Here is a 16,200-nt window from a genome sequence, read left to right as displayed (position 1 = left end):
AATGTATTAGTAATATTGTGCTTTGGATTTGCATACATCAGGATGAAATTGTGTTTCAAATACATCTTATACTTGCGCTTCGGCACTAATTGCACGAATATATGTTACACATATATTTTTTACCATTAGCTAGATAATAATATTTTCACAACAGGAACTGGTATCGAATCCTTTTCTTTTCCTTTTTTTGAAAATTAATTTGCAGATTTCTAAGAATATGTATATATTTTTTATTTGCTAAAAATCTCTTACTAAACAATGTTCCATTATAATTCTAATTTTTGTTATTGTATTTTCGACCAGTCGCGGGGAGACACGATCGCGAGGAAGCGCGTCATCGGGAGTCGTAAATTCCCTTTACGATTATAAGTATCGACACCACGAACAGATCGATCCCCTTATTTCTTGTGGGCTAATAGAAGTGATTCATTTGTAATATTTGTTAATTTTAAACTATATATTTTCAACAATTTAATACATTATATTTCCTCCGTTGCTTATAACACAAATATCGTAGATGATTCGTTGATGTGTGAAAGTCCGATAGAGTTGGATTGAATGTTCGTATGAACAAGGCTCTGACAATTGAAGATATGAATGTAGTAGAAGCATTAGAACTCTTTTAACTGTAGTGACTGTTCTCTCTCGTGTTGAGAGCAAGTCATGTGTTGACTGTACGCGTATCCTAAAAACAGTGCAGTGCGTTCTCGTAGCATTGCGGAAGAAAGCTCGGTGTGGGTGTTCCTTTTGAACTAAGGACGCGGATTCGTTGTTCTCACTTTTCGTTAGGAAAGTGAGGGTAACGATCTGCGATGCCCATTGGTTATAGCCAAAGTTAATAACTGAAGATAGGAGGAAGAAGCCTCCTACCAACGTGGCTCGTGGGTGATCTTGTTCATGGGATAAACCAGCCTTCCCGTTAGCGAAATATTCGCTTTCTCCGTAATTAGTACGAACGTCTAATAAACCTAAGGACCGTTCCAGGGACCATCCGCAAACCGATAACACTTACAGGAACAACGATTCCTTCAAGGTCGATAGGAGTTAGTTATGAATACCAAGACAAAAGGTAAACTAAAAGCCAAAGTTTATGGTGGGTCCTTAGGTTTATTGGAGGTCTGAATAGCGGTGCAGACTCTTGGCGGCCAGGCAACTAGAGACGTCGCGCGGACCGTTTCACGCGACGCAACAGTTATAGTTAAGTACTGTATGGATATCTTCTTCGCTGATTGTGCGTTGATGTTTTTTTACCTCAGCAAAAAAGATCGTTCGTTGTATGAGATGGAATTTGCAATTCAATTATTTTCACCTTCAGCTTAACCTATAAAATGTTATGTGTAATGAAAATATCATTAAAATGCAAAAGTAGGAGCAATCAATGATAGAAAGTCAGCTGCGGTCGATATTTCATGTTTAATGACCATTGAAGACTATTTTTTCCTTGACTTTGGAGATAAAAAACGTGAATCGAATCATTCGTGCATGACATTATCCAGTTTCAGTAGTAGGGTGATGTTATTAAAAGTATGAGTATCTAGAGTAGTATCACATCGAATATCGTTAGAGTACTGTGACAGACGTATCGGTATTCACTATCGTGAAGTCGTACTTTTGTTCGATGTTTGGTNAAACATTACGCAGTGGAAATAGCATCAGGTAACAGGCGATTCCTTGTTATTCCGTATTCGATTGTGTTTTCATTCATGTCTTTCATTATTATCAATATCATATGTATCAAAAATATCATCGGGTCATTAATTACTACAATAGTTTAAATAAAGTTTCTGAATACTCCAATATTTTGTATTTTACATTTTACGCAGTAAAATGGCTCGTTATTTTGATTTTGCAATAACTTGCAAGCAGTCAATAGAGGTAATCGAAACATGCGCCTTCGTAACATTCTTGCGCGAGAGGACCGTTATTTTTCGGCAAAAATTGTGTTTAGAATATGTTTTTCATCACTTATTGTTAGGTTTTGATTCGAATCTCGCGTTTATGAAAATTGAAATACGCTTCGCGGTGACAACGTTAACCGTGCTAGATATTTTATGCATTTTACATTTTAAATGGTAAGATCCCTTGTTTTTAGTAAACAAACTGAAGTATACATACGTAATATTAATTACATATAGAACAAACGATGAAATGGTAGTAGAGGGATATGTATTTACGCAATTATTCTATTAAATTTGAGCAAAATACTCTACATTCTGATTAAATATATTTCTCTTGTTATATTTATTACATTCCTTGTAATCATACTTGTTGGTTATTTAGATGCTGCGTCAAAATATCTCTTCGAATAACAACATAAACATCGTTTCATAGACATTCAAGTGTTAAAAGGACTTTATGTTCAGTATTTTTACAAAATTGTTGTTAGTTGATTCTAATAAATTTCTTCTCTCGTATACTATATATAAATATATCAAACCTCTATATCACAACTTGTGCTATAAAAGGCTTGGTATTATAAAGATCAGGCAAAAAACAAATTACAAAACTAAATGACGTAGAACATAATGCAACATAACATACATAAGCATGATAATATAAAAACATATTACACATATATACAAAACAATATAAATATATATGTATATAACGACAGATATAATACATAAAAATATATACATACATACGTACATAGTAAAATTACATGGCATATGACAATTATAATAAAAATATAGATATAATATGTGTCACATTGTATGTAAAAATATTAAATGTTGGTTGATTTCACTGACCGCTGTTCTCATTTACATTATCACATTCATTAGTTTCCTGTGGCAATCAAATTTCAACCAGGTAATCTGAAATACAGTAGTGCCTCCGGTATCAAAGCTAACAGGGAGACAAATCTGTTCGGATGTGGGAACAATCACTTTCGTATGAAATTTCATATTTATTCAAATACAGATTAAAATTGATTGACAGTTCCTTTAAATATCTGTGGATTGCATATCTTCTGGGCTGTTAAGTCTAATAATTCTTTTACTTTTTCTAAATACTGTTTGTCGGGAATGTCAATCTATGGCAAACATTGGAACTGAAAGTGTGAAGATCCTGAGATATGGATACAATCAATAAAGAAACGAATGAAAATGGGAGCAATGAAGGATTGAATAAGACGAATTCGCTCGAGGAATTCTATGCCGGTAGCGGGATCCTTGTGACTGGAGCAACCGGATTCGTGGGAGTAGGTCTACTGGAAAAACTGATGCGCGTGTATCCACGCATCGCTGCCATTTTTATACTAATTCGCTCAAAAACTAACGAAACGATAGAACAACGATTTAAGAAGCTCATAGATGATCCCGTTCGTAAATATAATACTTGTTTCCTTCAATGTTTAAGCCTGTCAAGAGCCAAATTGATTAACTTTCATTTCTGGAATTTTCGTTTTCAGATTTACGATAACATTAAAGCGAAACATCCCTCGGTTTTGAGCAAAGTTTACCCCGTGAAAGGTGACGTGAGTCTGCCGCATTTAGGTATTTCGCGAGAAGATAGAAATTTGCTGTTAGAGAAAGTAAACATAGTGTTTCACGTCGCGGCCACTGTCAGATTCAACGAGCCGTTGCACGTGGCTGTTAATGTCAATACGAATGGTACTGCTCGTGTTGTCGAACTTTGGAACGAACTGAAGCATCCGATTAGCTTCGTCCACGTCAGCACAGCTTTTAGTAATGCGAATCTATACGAGATTGAGGAAAAAGTTTATACGTAAGAATAAGTTATACGCAAACGTTGTTCCATGGCTTAGGAATATTGTATTTGGCATTATAGCGTTAAGATATGTTCACTTATTATTGACTTTGCAGCACGAGCTTGAAACCTTCAGAGGTGGTCTATATGTGTGACAAATTCGACAAAACGTCTATCAACCAAATAGAGAAAAAGATTTTAAAAACTTATCCAAACACATACACATTCAGTAAGAATTTAGCAGAGCAGATTGTAGCAAGCAAGTGCAAAGATCTGCCAGTTGCGATAGTGCGGCCAAGTATAATTGGTGTCTCTTTAAGAGAACCATGCCCTGGTTGGATACAGGGTACTTCTGCATTAACAGGTACTTTTATAGATCTTTTTCAATAGTAATTGTTCAATACTCCTTACATTTCCCAAAAGTGGATAAATGAAAGGCTTTCCGCCAGATCATGATTATTATAATTTAAATTTGTCATTCCTCACAATGATGGCAATTCATTCCTCTCTATTTAGCGCCATATTTCTGGTAATCCAAAAACACAAATAGCTTCTAAACCAATTTAATGTTACCAGATGTCTTTCTGCTTGTGAGCAGAGGATGTGCAACAGCAATATGGGCCAGGAGAGATACAAGATTGGACTTGGTGCCTCTTGATTTCGTAGTCGACACGATAATATGTACTGCGTGGCATGTCACGCTACATCGTGATCGTGAAGTTAAAGTTTACAACTGCACGAGCAACGCATCCCCTTTTAAGTAATATTTATTACGAATTTTGTTCAACTAATGGAATTCGATTGTTATAGTATCTCAAAAGATTCAGATTATTTAAGCAACGTCGGCAATAGAAGAGCAGACAAACATAGACGACCTCAATATATCATTAGTTTAGAATAATAGCGATACATATAATATTTATGTCAATTACATAATATTTCCCGGGATATTCGTATGATAATAAACTGTGCTTTAAGTATAATTCTAGTAATCAATAATAATGTAAGTTTTTCAATTTACGAGGTGGGGTCCGATGATAGATGCTATGGTAAAATGTAGCATAGAAATGCCACTGAACGATACACTATGGTATCCAGGTTGTTCACTCGTAGCTAATGGATATATTTACAACGTTCGGAGTGTAATTCCGCATGTTCTGCGTGCGTTCGTCGTAGATGTTTTTTTAAGACTCCGAGGGAGTAAACCAATGTGAGTATTCTACCAATTCTCTAACAACGAGAACAATCTTTCGGGGATAATCTCTGACTTCATCTGTAATAATAATTAAAAATGATATTTCAGAATGATGAAACTTCTCAGAAATGGCAGTAAGCTGTTCACATTCATAGAATATTTTTTCTTGCACGAATGGACTTTCCAAAGAGATAACTGTTCCGACTTAGCGAGGAAAGTAAAAATGTTGAACGATAGTGATATGGTCAAACTAGATTTACGGGATGTGAATTTGGAGAAGTATGTTGCAATTTACCTGATGGGAATTAGGAAATTTATTCTAAAACAAGAGTTTAAGTCATCAGCCCGACAACGATTATCAATGTGCGTATAAAAGAATCATCGTATAAAAAATAGGAACTTTTATAAATAAATATATTTTCGGTTATTTCAGGTTGTACTGGATACATCAGATCACCAAAATATCCGGTATAATACTTTTGCTATGGATAATATTATGTTTAGTGTATTGATTATTTGAACGTTACTTTTTTCTCTTTTGACAAGAAACAATATAAATAGAATTTTATGAAGAAGAGGCTCATAATCCGGTTCATTTTGTCTTTTCACTCGTGTCATTTCTAAATAAATTCATTTATGGCATTGCTTAATAAGGACATATGTATTTATATGCACACGGTTTATGATTTATAAATAATTCATACATGACGATTTCTTTACTCCTCGATGTTTGTAGTATAATAATATTTGCAAACGCTCATACATCATTTTTAAGTGCATGTCTAAAGATAATTTCTACATAAAAATTCTACGGCATGTCTTTACGTAATGCTAAACAACAAAATAATTATATGGAGAAAAATAGTAATATTTACTACTAATAATTTGTATATTAAATCTGTTCACTGAAAATAAATTTTTTTCCGTATAATGATAAAAATTTCTTTCTTTTTCCACCAAACAAAAGTTAAGAGATAATTATACGACAACAACAATAATTCAGCATTGAAAAGTCCTTTGAGAAATAAACAATGATGATAAAAAATAAATATCTTTTACAATAAGATAATTCAAATGGCTCACTTTGGTTTCTGAATTGTTTGTTCACAAATCTTGTAGTTTTTTGACCAGTCGGCGTTAAAATATATGACACCATTGACGAAATACAGACGTGACAGTCAGAATTGGACAAAATATTACGTCACATAAGAAGTAGTAAACAGTATACGTAGAAAGTGGTGTTTCGAGCACTCACCTCCAATAACCTTGGCATTCACATATGTTATCAAGGTTATCATTCATTCATCATGTATTAGCCTTCGCTCGTTGTTCGTTATAAAATTATTAAGAAACTATTTTTGATAAATAGAACGTGTCTTCTCGACACTGGGTAAATATATATGTAGTATCTTCAATGGAATATATTGTTATTATATCCTAATATCTGTAATTTATTTACAATGAATGGATTGTACAAATATAGACAGAAAAACGATAGTAGTTTAATATGAACTAATCGCAATAACACGCTACAATCTAGACGACTCTCGACACAACGGATCCAACGTTCTCTCTCACGCGGACCACACTCTCTCGACAACGCTAACAGCACTATATCGACAACGCAACTCGCACTCTCTCTCTGACTTCTGGATTCACCGTTTTCGACTTCTCAACCCCAACTGCCCTGCTCTCGCATGTCTTTTGTCTTCCCGTAGACCCACCACACACGTGTTCTGCGACCGCTCGTGGCCAAAGCCACGTAGACCCTTTCTATGAAACTATTCACTTGAAGGACCGACGACACATTGATGGGCCCATCGGCGCCTCGGCTCTCGCGACATTATATGTGGTTTACTCGCTAACTCCTAGGCCTTATGTCCGCGATACTACATATATGTGATATTTTATGTCACCATGTGATATAAAATATTGAATGTTGAATAATAATATTCTTGTATTTATCGTTGTATCCTGACTTCTTCTGTCGAGATTTTATTGGCTCACCGGCCGACGCTCCAACCTAAGCACGCGAACAAAATTACCCTCTATAAGACCGTAATAAAACCTGTCTGGACCTACGGAATCCAACTGTGGGGAACAGCAAGTAATTCCAACATTGAAATACTTCAACGCTTCCAATCGAAAACGCTAAGATCCCTAATAAATGCACCCTGGTATGTCACCAACGAAATAATACATCGCGACCTCAAGATAACCACAGTCAAAGAAGAAATAACGAAATATAACAAAAGATATAGCAAAAGAGTCAACAAACATCGAAACCCCCTATTACTAAATTACTTAATACGTCGGACCAGATCCGCAGGCTAAAAGGACACTACCCGTTAGACCTAAGTACAAATTTAACTAGATATTTGTATTAAGTAATATTTACTTATTTATAATACTTATTTATAATTATACTTGTCTATAATAAGTATCAACTTATTATAAATAATTAACCATGTCACTGCGCCACGCCAGAGAAAATTACTGAAAATTCTCAATGCGAGAATTGATTATAAATTACTAATAAATAAAAAAAAAGCTTCTCCATTCTAGGGAGCACAATAGGCTAGTGAAGAATGGCACGCGTGCCGCTCAGCGCTTCGGAGGAATGTCTTCGCGTCTTATGTATTTTTATCTAAGATGCTAACTGCATTTTGAAGGGACACTTTCTGCGCATGTTGCAAATATTTCGGATGAACATCTTTTAGGCGTTGTATATTTTACGTAACTTGACCTATCCTGTTCCTTCGTATATTTGACTTATATTCTTCCTAAAAAATCATAGAAGAGCGAATCAACAAAATTCTTCTAATTCTTTATATTTTATTAGTGTACAAAATAGAACTTTGACATTTATATATTTGATTGATATCCTTTCTAAGGAATCGTAGAGAAGAAATAGAAGGCAGGAATTTATCTAAAGTAAACCTTTTTATCTTTTAAATTTTATACGCAAATCGTACACGATAAAGCTTAGACTTAAAGTTAATAGCTGAAATTAGCAGGTCGCGATAGTGTACGTTAATTGAAAGTTTAGTTACGAGGAGTTCATTTGAGTCGAGAGCGAGTTGCGAGTTGGTTAGTCATTAATTACCGAGTTATTCTCGATTCTTAATTGTTAATTGTGAGTTGTGAATTATCAATTTAGTTGTCTTATTTATATCACATCATTGCATCAAGCTCACATTAAATAACCATCGTTTTCTGTTTAACCCTTAGAGTGCTATGGACGCATATATGCGTCTGGCGAAAGCCATCGGTGTGGACAAGGACACATATATGCGTTTGTCAATTTTTCCGAACACCTACGCAGAAGTAATATTATTACGTTTGTGTGAGATAAATGTAAATGCATTTCAATGTTAATGCCGCGTTCGAAGAAACTGTCTTTTTTTTATTTAATACTTTGCATTCACAATTTGTCCAATTTGGACATTTGGTAGAATTGAAACTGTCTTTGAGAGAATATCGGTCTACGGACGAACTGTTGAAAAGCAACATTTTCCGCAAAATAACAGCACCAGATGGATACATGGTATTATTACAAATGTTGCACTTTAACGATAATAATACAGTAAGTGACGATTCTTTAGCAAAAATACGACCAGTAATCAATAAATTAAAGATTTCCTTTTCGCAGTTATTTGCACATTGTGAAAATCTATGCGTCGACGAAAGTCTTTCGCTGTACAAGGGCAGATGTCATTTTAAACAGTTTATACCATCCAAGAGAAGTAGGTTCGGCATTAAATTATTTCTCCTTAGTTACCGTAAAACTAATTACGTATTGGACTTCGTAATTTATACTGGACGAAAAACAAACGTTAGTAGAAGTAACACAACCATTGGAATCTCTGGAGATGTCATGACGACGCTGCTTCAGCCATATCTTGGAAAGGGCCATAAGGAAAACTATAAAGTGGTACAAAAAATTATTTTTCCACTTGTTAGATTTAACTATATATAATGCATATATTTTATATCAAAAATCTACTGCTTCGAAACAAAAATTTAGTGAATTTCATTTAGCGTTGATAAGAGACATTTTACGAAAATATTTCCAACGTAGAAGCATGGCAGGAGAAGGAAAGAGAAAGTCTGAGGATTTACCGTTTCGTTTGATTGATAGGCATTTTGCATCAAAATGCCCTAATCGTGCCGACACAACACGATTATCAAGAAGAAAATGTGTTGTTTGTGTGAAAAATAAGAGAAAGAACGACAGAAAATGCGATGTCGGATTATGTATCGATAATTGTTTTGAAATTTTTCACACACAACTGAATTATTAACTTGTGTTATATTAACTAAATTTAGTTTTCTAGTTTATTGTCTTCTAGTTTACTACCCAAATTCTAGTTTATTGTAAATTTCAATGTTTATAATAAATAATTAATACTAAAAAATATATATATTTCTTGAATCATTTAATCTCGTGCAAAAGAATTACTATAACTTATTACGACTTGCGCTTCGAATAGTCAATCAACAGAATTCAGTCTAGCGAAAAAGTATTCAGTCCACAGCGATCGTCAGCGCTGGCCGCGCGCCGTCCGTACGGACCGCATAGGCCCCGAGTATTCAGCACTCTAAGGGTTGAACCACTGTAAATAAATCCATATATCACTAATTATATCATATAGAATAGATATCACTAGTAATCCTAATTTCTATAATTCTGACAATTCTATTATGCGATAGATAGCAACATACTAGACGCGAATGACATAATGTCACATCGAAGTTGTTGAATTTCTACTAAATACCGCTGCTAGAACTGCGATTATATTTTCATCAGATGTAGCGGCCTTGGATACCTTACGTTGGTAACATTGAAACTTTCAGTTTCTCAAAGCGATTTACAAAGTTCCTGGAATGTCCATCGAGATGGCTGATTTCGTTAAGGATACATTTCGACATGCATGACTTGGTCTTCTGCTACATTTTCTCCGCACGGACCATAAACTAAATACGTTTCACCTTTTCGCTATTAAAAATTTCATTTTTGTTTTACCATAAATGATAATTATATATAAACATCGATATGCTGAATCACGGATATATTAGGCGATTGCGATGTAGTAGCATTGATAAACATTTTCACGTAAACACCGCTGTCTTACAAACATCCTCGCTGAGGCTGCAATTTGACAATGCGCAAAGTACAGTTTCATACAGCATCACAGTTTAACTCTACACCTTTGGATCGGTAAATATCTGCAAGAAGAAAAACTTTATTTAACATTTTTGTGTCGTCTTCGCATGTAGAATAACCTTCTCCTAATTGTCTGCTCATACCTAAGATTTAATTAATCAGATTTAGGTATATTTGACAAACTTTACGTAGAATTATCTTCTTTTCGTTAATACTAGTTAGTAGTAGTAAAATATTTTTTTTTTTTATTGTTTGTTTTTTAATTTTACAATTTGTCCAGTGGGACATTAGGTAAAATGTTGTAACATGTGATTGAATAGCATGTGGATGGTTACCCCCAGCGAGGTACCATCTTCGTGTTTGTTAGGTTATATCCTTTGTGAGATCTGCTGGGTGTTTCCTTTTTAGTCTTCTTTCTATGCTTGCGTTGATCGTTTCCGTAGCCAGCCGGTTTGGGTGTGTTGTTATTCTTTCTCTGTATCTTTCCGCGCATCTATTAATCTCCTCCTTGACCGTTGGTATTTCCAGGTGCTTCCGAATATCCTCGTTTCTAACGTACCATGGGGCGTTTACTATTGTTCTCAAAATTTTTGATTGTAATGTCTCCATTTTGTTTATATGGCTCTTTGCTGCTGTCCCCCATAGTGATATTCCGTATGTCCAGATTGGTTTTATAATTGTTTTATATATTTTTAGTTTATTTTCTATGCTTAGTTTGGATTTTCGACTTGTTAGCCAGTGCATTTGTCTCCTTGTTGTCTGTATTTTGTCTGTTATTGATTTAATATGCTATTTCCATGTGAGTTGTGTATCTATGTGGAATCCTAGGTATTTGACTTGTCTTGTTTGTTATATGTGCGTGCCGTTCAGTAGGATGTTTGGTGGCGTCTGTTTTCGCAATGTGAATGTAATATGGTTGCATTTGTTGGGGTTTGCTTTCATTTGTTTAGCTTGCAGCCACTTTTCTATTTTTGTGATGTGTTTTTGTAGTAATGTGACTGTTGTTTCTGGGTTAGTGTGCCTGACTAGTACAGCTGCGTCGTCCGCGAATGTCAGTATTTTGCTATTGGTAGATGTTGGTATGTTGGCCGTGTATAATGTGTATAGTATTGGTCCTAGGACGCTTCCTTGCGGAACCCCAGCCTTGATGTCTTTAACTTCAGAGTATGTGTCCTTGATTTTTATTACGAAGGTTCTGCTGTTTAAGTAGGATTTTATTAATTGGTATATTTGCTCCGGGAATTGTTTTCTGATTGTTTGTAGCAGGCTTTCGTGGAGTAGTAAAATATGAGCAAAATATAAGTACATTACAAATGAAGTGAGTTCGGGAGCTAATGGAAGCTTAACATCTTTTCCGTAAGAACGATTGAGTTTCAGATTTATAATACTCATGCTGAATAGAATACGATGCAATAAAAGGATTTCGCCTTGAACTTTAAGGTGAAAGTCAACGTGCGTTGGCATTCTGACAAATATCGGATCCTTTTTTATATTTCGTTCAGTAATTTTTATTTTCAACGTGTTAAACATTTTCTTCTGCACCGTACATGAAAATTCATTAACGATCGCATTCCATAAATTGACCGCTATTATCCAATTTTGGATTATCCTGTTGTAAATACATCAAATGTAAAAATGAGGAGCGAGAGAATCAATTAAGATATAATAAGACACATCGCAGAATTCACATTTAGACGGAGCAGTCTATAAAAATACAAACTAATTTAAAACTCTACTGCAATACCCTAGTCCGTTCGAATTAATAGGCAGAGGACGGAAGTTGTTTACATTACATATGAAACTGATCTGTTAAAACAATTCCTCCGATTTTCCCGGTGATTTGTTCCGGCGATGACTTAATTATTTATAAATTAAGGAAATTAAAGAATTAATTTTTATATTTTTGATTTCATTGTTGTAACGTTGTTTTAGTACGATTGTTGCGATTCTTGCTATCAAAACAATGATCAAAATGACACTTCGGATATAACATTCCGAGATTACAGTGAATACTGATAGTAAATGTGTCGTCTAGAGATACGTTCGGTTTCTTATCGTTCCAATATAAACTATTTTCGTTATTTGCCGTCAAATTCGAAGGAATCGAAGTACTACAGTACGACGGCTAAATTAATTTCTATCTATTAAAACTGATCTGTCTAAATATGAATCCCGTGAAGTGTCTTATTCTATCTCAATTGATTTCCTTCTTCTTTATTTACGTTACATACAATAATTATCGTAACATTTTTATTTTTTTTTCTTCATTATACATTAAATATTCTCCTTTGATAGCAATATACATTGAAATTAATATTCAATTTCTTATGTTATTTTATTTCTATCGCCTGAACTCATCAATATGCGATCTCGCGGATGGGACTCGTATGCGACTAGAATAATCCCAAACTGTTACGACCATTCGCGGAGAGACGCGATCGCGAAGAAATGTTCGTAAAATGAAGATAGTTTTATACACACCTTGATAATCGCCGTCGGGCTGTTGACTTAAACTCTTGTTTTAGAATAAATTTCCTAATTGCCATCATGTAAATTGCAATATACTTTTCCCAATCCAGATCCCGGAAATGTAGTTTGACCATAGCACTGTCGTTCAACGCTTTTAGTGCAAGAAAGTCCATTCGCGCAAGATGAAATCCTATCAATGTGAACAGCTTATTGCCATTTCTGAGAAGATTCATCATTCTGAAATATCAGTTTTAATTTTTATTATAGATGAACACAAAGTTTATCCCAGAAAGATTGTCCTCGTTGTTCGAGGATCGATAGAATATTCACATTGGTCTACTATCTCGGGGCCTTAAAACACGCGGAATTACACTCGAAACGTTGTAAATATATCTATTAACTATGACTGAACAACCTCGGTACCATAGGATATCGTTCAGTGACATTTCTATGCTACATTTTACCATAGCATCTATCATCGGACCCCACCTCCTAAATTGAAACACTTACATTATTATTTATTACTAGAATTATACTTAGAGCACAGTTTATTATCATACGAATATCTCGGGAAATGTTATGGAATTTAAAATAAATATTATATTGTATCACTATTTTTCTAAACTTATTGAGATCTTCTATGTTTGTTTGCTCTTCTATTGTCCACGTTACTTAAATAATCTGAATCTTTTGAGATACTATAACAATCGAATTACGTTCGTTAAAAAAAATTCGTAATAAATATTACTTAAAAGGACGTGCGTTACTCGTGCAGTTGTAAACTTTAACTTCACGATCACGATGTAGCGTGACATGCCATGCAGTGCAAATTATCGTATCGACTACGAAATTGACAGGCACTACATCCAATCTTGCATCTCTCCTACACCGCATCGCTGTTACACATCCTCTGCTCACAAGCAGAAAGACATCTGGTAACATTAAATTGGTTTAGAAGTTATTTGTGTTTTTGGATTACCAGAAATATGGCGCTAAATAGAGAGGAATGAATTGCCATCATTGTGAGGAATGACAAATTTAAATTATAATAATCATGATCTGGTGGAAAGCCTTTCATTTATCCACTTTTGGGAAATGTAAGGAGTATTGAACAATTACTATTGAAAAAGATCTATAAAAGTACCTGTTAATGCAGAAGTAACCTGTATCCAACCAGGGCATGGTTCTTTTAAAGAGACACCAATTATACTTGGCCGCACTATCGCAACTGGCAGATCTTTGCACTTGCTTGCTACAATCTGCTCTGCTAAATTCTTACTGAATGTGTATGTGTTTGGATAAGTTTTTAAAATCTTTTTCTCTATTTGGTTGATAGACGTTTTGTCGAATTTGTCACACATATAGACCACCTCTGAAGGTTTCAAGCTCGTGCTGCAAAGTCAATAATAAGTGAACATATCTTCACACTATAATGACAAATATAATATTCCTAAGCCATGGAACAACGTTTGCGTATAACTTATTCTTACGTATAAACTTTTTCCTCAATCTCGTATAGATTCGCATTACTAAAAGCTGTGCTAACGAAGCTAATTGGATGCCTCAGTTCGTTCCAAAGTTCGACAACACGAGCAGTACCATTCGTATTCACATTAACAGCCACGTGCAATGGCTCGTTGAATCTCGCAGTGGCCGCGACGTGAAACAGTATGTTTACTTTCTGTAACAGTAGATTTCTATCTTCTCGCAAAAGACTTAAATCCGGCAGACTCACGTCACTTTTCACGGGGTAAACTTTGCTCGAAACTGAGGAGTGTTTCACTTGATGTCATTCTAAATCTAAAGACAAAAAAATACTAACTCAATGTCAAAGAAGGAAGTTAATCCATGTGGCTCCTGACAGGCTTAAATATTGAAAGAAACAATAATAATATTTACGAACGGGATCATCTATAATCTTCTTAAATCTTTGTTCCATCGTTTCGTTAGTTCTTGGGCGAATTAGTATGAAAATGGCAGCGACGCGTGGACACAGGCGGATCAGTTCTTCCATTACACCTACTCCCAGGAATCCGGTTGCTCCAGTCGCAAGGATCCCACTACCGGCGTAGAATTTCTCGGGACAATTCGTCTTATTCATTCCTTCAGTGCTGCAATTTTCATTCGTTTCTTTATTGATTGTATCCATGTTTCAGGATCTTCACACTTTCAGTTCAAATATTTGCCATAGATTATCATTCCAGACCAACACTTAGTGGAAACACTTTTTAAATAATATACCATATTTTTGATGGTTGAGATTTTTTATATATTACCTTCTAAAGAAATCTACGTAATTCAACAATTATGGGTTCGTTTTGCATGAATCGAGTAATTGCTTTAAGTCAACGATACCTCCAGTGTAATGTACAAATATTTTTCTACATGGGAAAGTCGTTCATAAAAAAAAAAAGAAAAAGTTAAAAGAGCTATGCGACGCAGTAAATACAATTTTTCATGTGGCTGTACATTAATTTGTATTACTGTACATTACTCCATAAAACGATATTTTAATTAATATTTCGAGTCTAAGTTGAAACAATCTTTTTGTAGTTTCGTTTAACGTCTTCATTTTTTATTTTATGTCTATGTTTGTGGGTATTGTAATATACTGTGATCAATAATTTGTGTGGAAAATGTGTGTGGTTCGTGTGAGATAGTGTTAGCCCACATTTAGTAGCTCCTGTGAATACTTAATACGCATGTGTTTTTTCTGTCATCACCCGTGAACGCTGTATTAACATATTTTGTATTTTCTCTTCATTCATTAATTATTTATGCAGGCAAAAGGAGGAAAATTTCCGATATTTTCATTTTATTGTAGCTTCAAGATTCTGCAACCAAACACCCTTTATAAGTAGACCCTCCCTCGATTTTTTCGAGCACTATTATCCTCCACTATTATGTTTGGAAACACTTAAAAACAGACCCGCAATATGAGCATTATTGAAAATATATAAATAAAATAAATAAAAATGTAAATAAAGGTATTGATTAAGCATCTTTCATTATGAAATCACTTTATTAAGGCTTTCTTAGAAAAATGGAAAAATATTTTAACTAGAGTTTTCATCAATCCGATAAATTCAATGCCACAATATTTGCAAAGCATAATGCGATCAAAAGGAAATTTTACTAAATAAGATGAAAATCTAGAACAAAAGAATTACATCTTGAGTTTTATTTTTTAATTATTGACAATTAAAAATCGACCGAAGGTCACTGTGCGTGAACAAATCTGATTAGACGAGCGAAAATAGGTCGGCTCAAACAGCGGGCTACACAGTGATCATTAAATCGAACGATAGACGGGCAGCAGTTTATCTCGTACAAGTCGTAAAGAAGAAGATTATAACGTTCGGAGACGTAAACCATCCTGTGCGACGTTTCCTACGAAAAATCATCGACTATGCTTACTTATTAAAATTCTTAACACCATATCGTAAACCGCTTTAAGCCATTTTCGAATAGAGAGGATTAGTGTCTCCGCTAATCCTTTGCCTCAATAAATAATTAATAAACAAAAGCACCTATATGCATTGATTGCGCAAAGTTTATATACCGTGTGAAAAATTCGTGTATCATGAATATGCAAACTGTTTGCAGCAAAATCGTAATGAAAATAACACAATGTGCACAGGAAAACTACATTTGCATT

The 16,200-nt window shown here is 34.6% G+C and overlaps 3 protein-coding genes and 1 pseudogene across 5 annotated transcripts; 1 reads left to right on the top strand and 3 right to left on the bottom strand.

The window, feature by feature from the left end:
• The window catches only part of LOC122577091, a 238,994-nt pseudogene that overhangs the window by 162,952 nt on the left and 59,842 nt on the right, over positions 1-16,200 (bottom strand).
• Positions 1,548-5,846, top strand: LOC122576919 (putative fatty acyl-CoA reductase CG5065). 3 transcript variants are annotated; one of them, XM_043747833.1, is made up of 8 exons: positions 1,548-1,656; positions 3,017-3,322; positions 3,413-3,729; positions 3,828-4,075; positions 4,288-4,471; positions 4,736-4,921; positions 5,015-5,269; positions 5,340-5,846. In XM_043747833.1, the coding sequence occupies exons 2-8, from the start codon at positions 3,077-3,079 to the stop codon at positions 5,416-5,418; spliced, it is 1,515 nt and encodes a 504-aa protein (XP_043603768.1). In that variant the 5' UTR covers positions 1,548-1,656; positions 3,017-3,076; the 3' UTR covers positions 5,419-5,846. The 3 variants fall into 3 exon arrangements, with proteins under 3 accessions (XP_043603768.1, XP_043603767.1, XP_043603770.1); XM_043747832.1 differs by having other exon boundaries at positions 1,592-1,656; positions 3,060-3,322; XM_043747835.1 differs by lacking the exon at positions 1,548-1,656 and adding an exon at positions 2,654-2,892 and having other exon boundaries at positions 3,060-3,322.
• LOC122577089 lies at positions 10,089-12,840 on the bottom strand. The gene is made up of 3 exons (XM_043748172.1): positions 12,555-12,840; positions 11,267-11,682; positions 10,089-10,216 (listed from the first exon to the last, which is right to left on the bottom strand). Exons 1-3 carry the CDS (start codon positions 12,776-12,778, stop codon positions 10,089-10,091), a joined length of 768 nt encoding a protein of 255 aa, XP_043604107.1. The 5' UTR covers positions 12,779-12,840.
• LOC122577088 (fatty acyl-CoA reductase 1-like) lies at positions 13,091-14,661 on the bottom strand. The gene is made up of 4 exons (XM_043748171.1): positions 14,442-14,661; positions 14,033-14,309; positions 13,687-13,934; positions 13,091-13,474 (listed from the first exon to the last, which is right to left on the bottom strand). The coding sequence occupies exons 1-4, from the start codon at positions 14,641-14,643 to the stop codon at positions 13,287-13,289; spliced, it is 915 nt and encodes a 304-aa protein (XP_043604106.1). The 5' UTR covers positions 14,644-14,661; the 3' UTR covers positions 13,091-13,286.

Source organism: Bombus pyrosoma, linkage group LG17 (assembly GCF_014825855.1).
Source record: "Bombus pyrosoma isolate SC7728 linkage group LG17, ASM1482585v1, whole genome shotgun sequence".
In the NCBI taxonomy this organism is placed as follows: Eukaryota; Metazoa; Arthropoda; class Insecta; order Hymenoptera; family Apidae; genus Bombus; species Bombus pyrosoma.
This window is presented reverse-complemented; position numbering and strand designations above follow the sequence as displayed.

Bases quoted from the DNA above. Each gene is read 5' to 3' on its own strand.
- LOC122577088 (XM_043748171.1), bottom strand. From the start codon at position 14,643: ATGAATAAGACGAATTGTCCCGAGAAATTCTACGCCGGTAGTGGGATC. The intron at 14,310-14,441 runs GTAAATATTATT...AACACTCCTCAG, and splicing joins GATTATAGATGATCCCGTTC to TTTCGAGCAAAGTTTACCCC. The intron at 13,475-13,686 runs GTACTTTTATAG...TAATGTTACCAG, and splicing joins GGTTACTTCTGCATTAACAG to ATGTCTTTCTGCTTGTGAGC.
- LOC122576919 (XM_043747833.1), top strand. From the start codon at position 3,077: ATGGATACAATCAATAAAGAAACGAATGAAAATGGGAGCAATGAAGGA. The intron at 3,730-3,827 runs GTAAGAATAAGT...TTGACTTTGCAG, and splicing joins ATTGAGGAAAAAGTTTATAC to CACGAGCTTGAAACCTTCAG. The intron at 4,472-4,735 runs GTAATATTTATT...TCAATTTACGAG, and splicing joins AGCAACGCATCCCCTTTTAA to GTGGGGTCCGATGATAGATG.
- LOC122577089 (XM_043748172.1), bottom strand. From the start codon at position 12,778: ATGATGAATCTTCTCAGAAATGGCAATAAGCTGTTCACATTGATAGGA. The intron at 11,683-12,554 runs GTGTGTATAAAA...TATTTACAACAG, and splicing joins GCCCGACGGCGATTATCAAG to GATAATCCAAAATTGGATAA. The intron at 10,217-11,266 runs CCTTCGTAATAA...ATTAAATCTTAG, and splicing joins ATCCTACTTAAACAGCAGAA to GTATGAGCAGACAATTAGGA.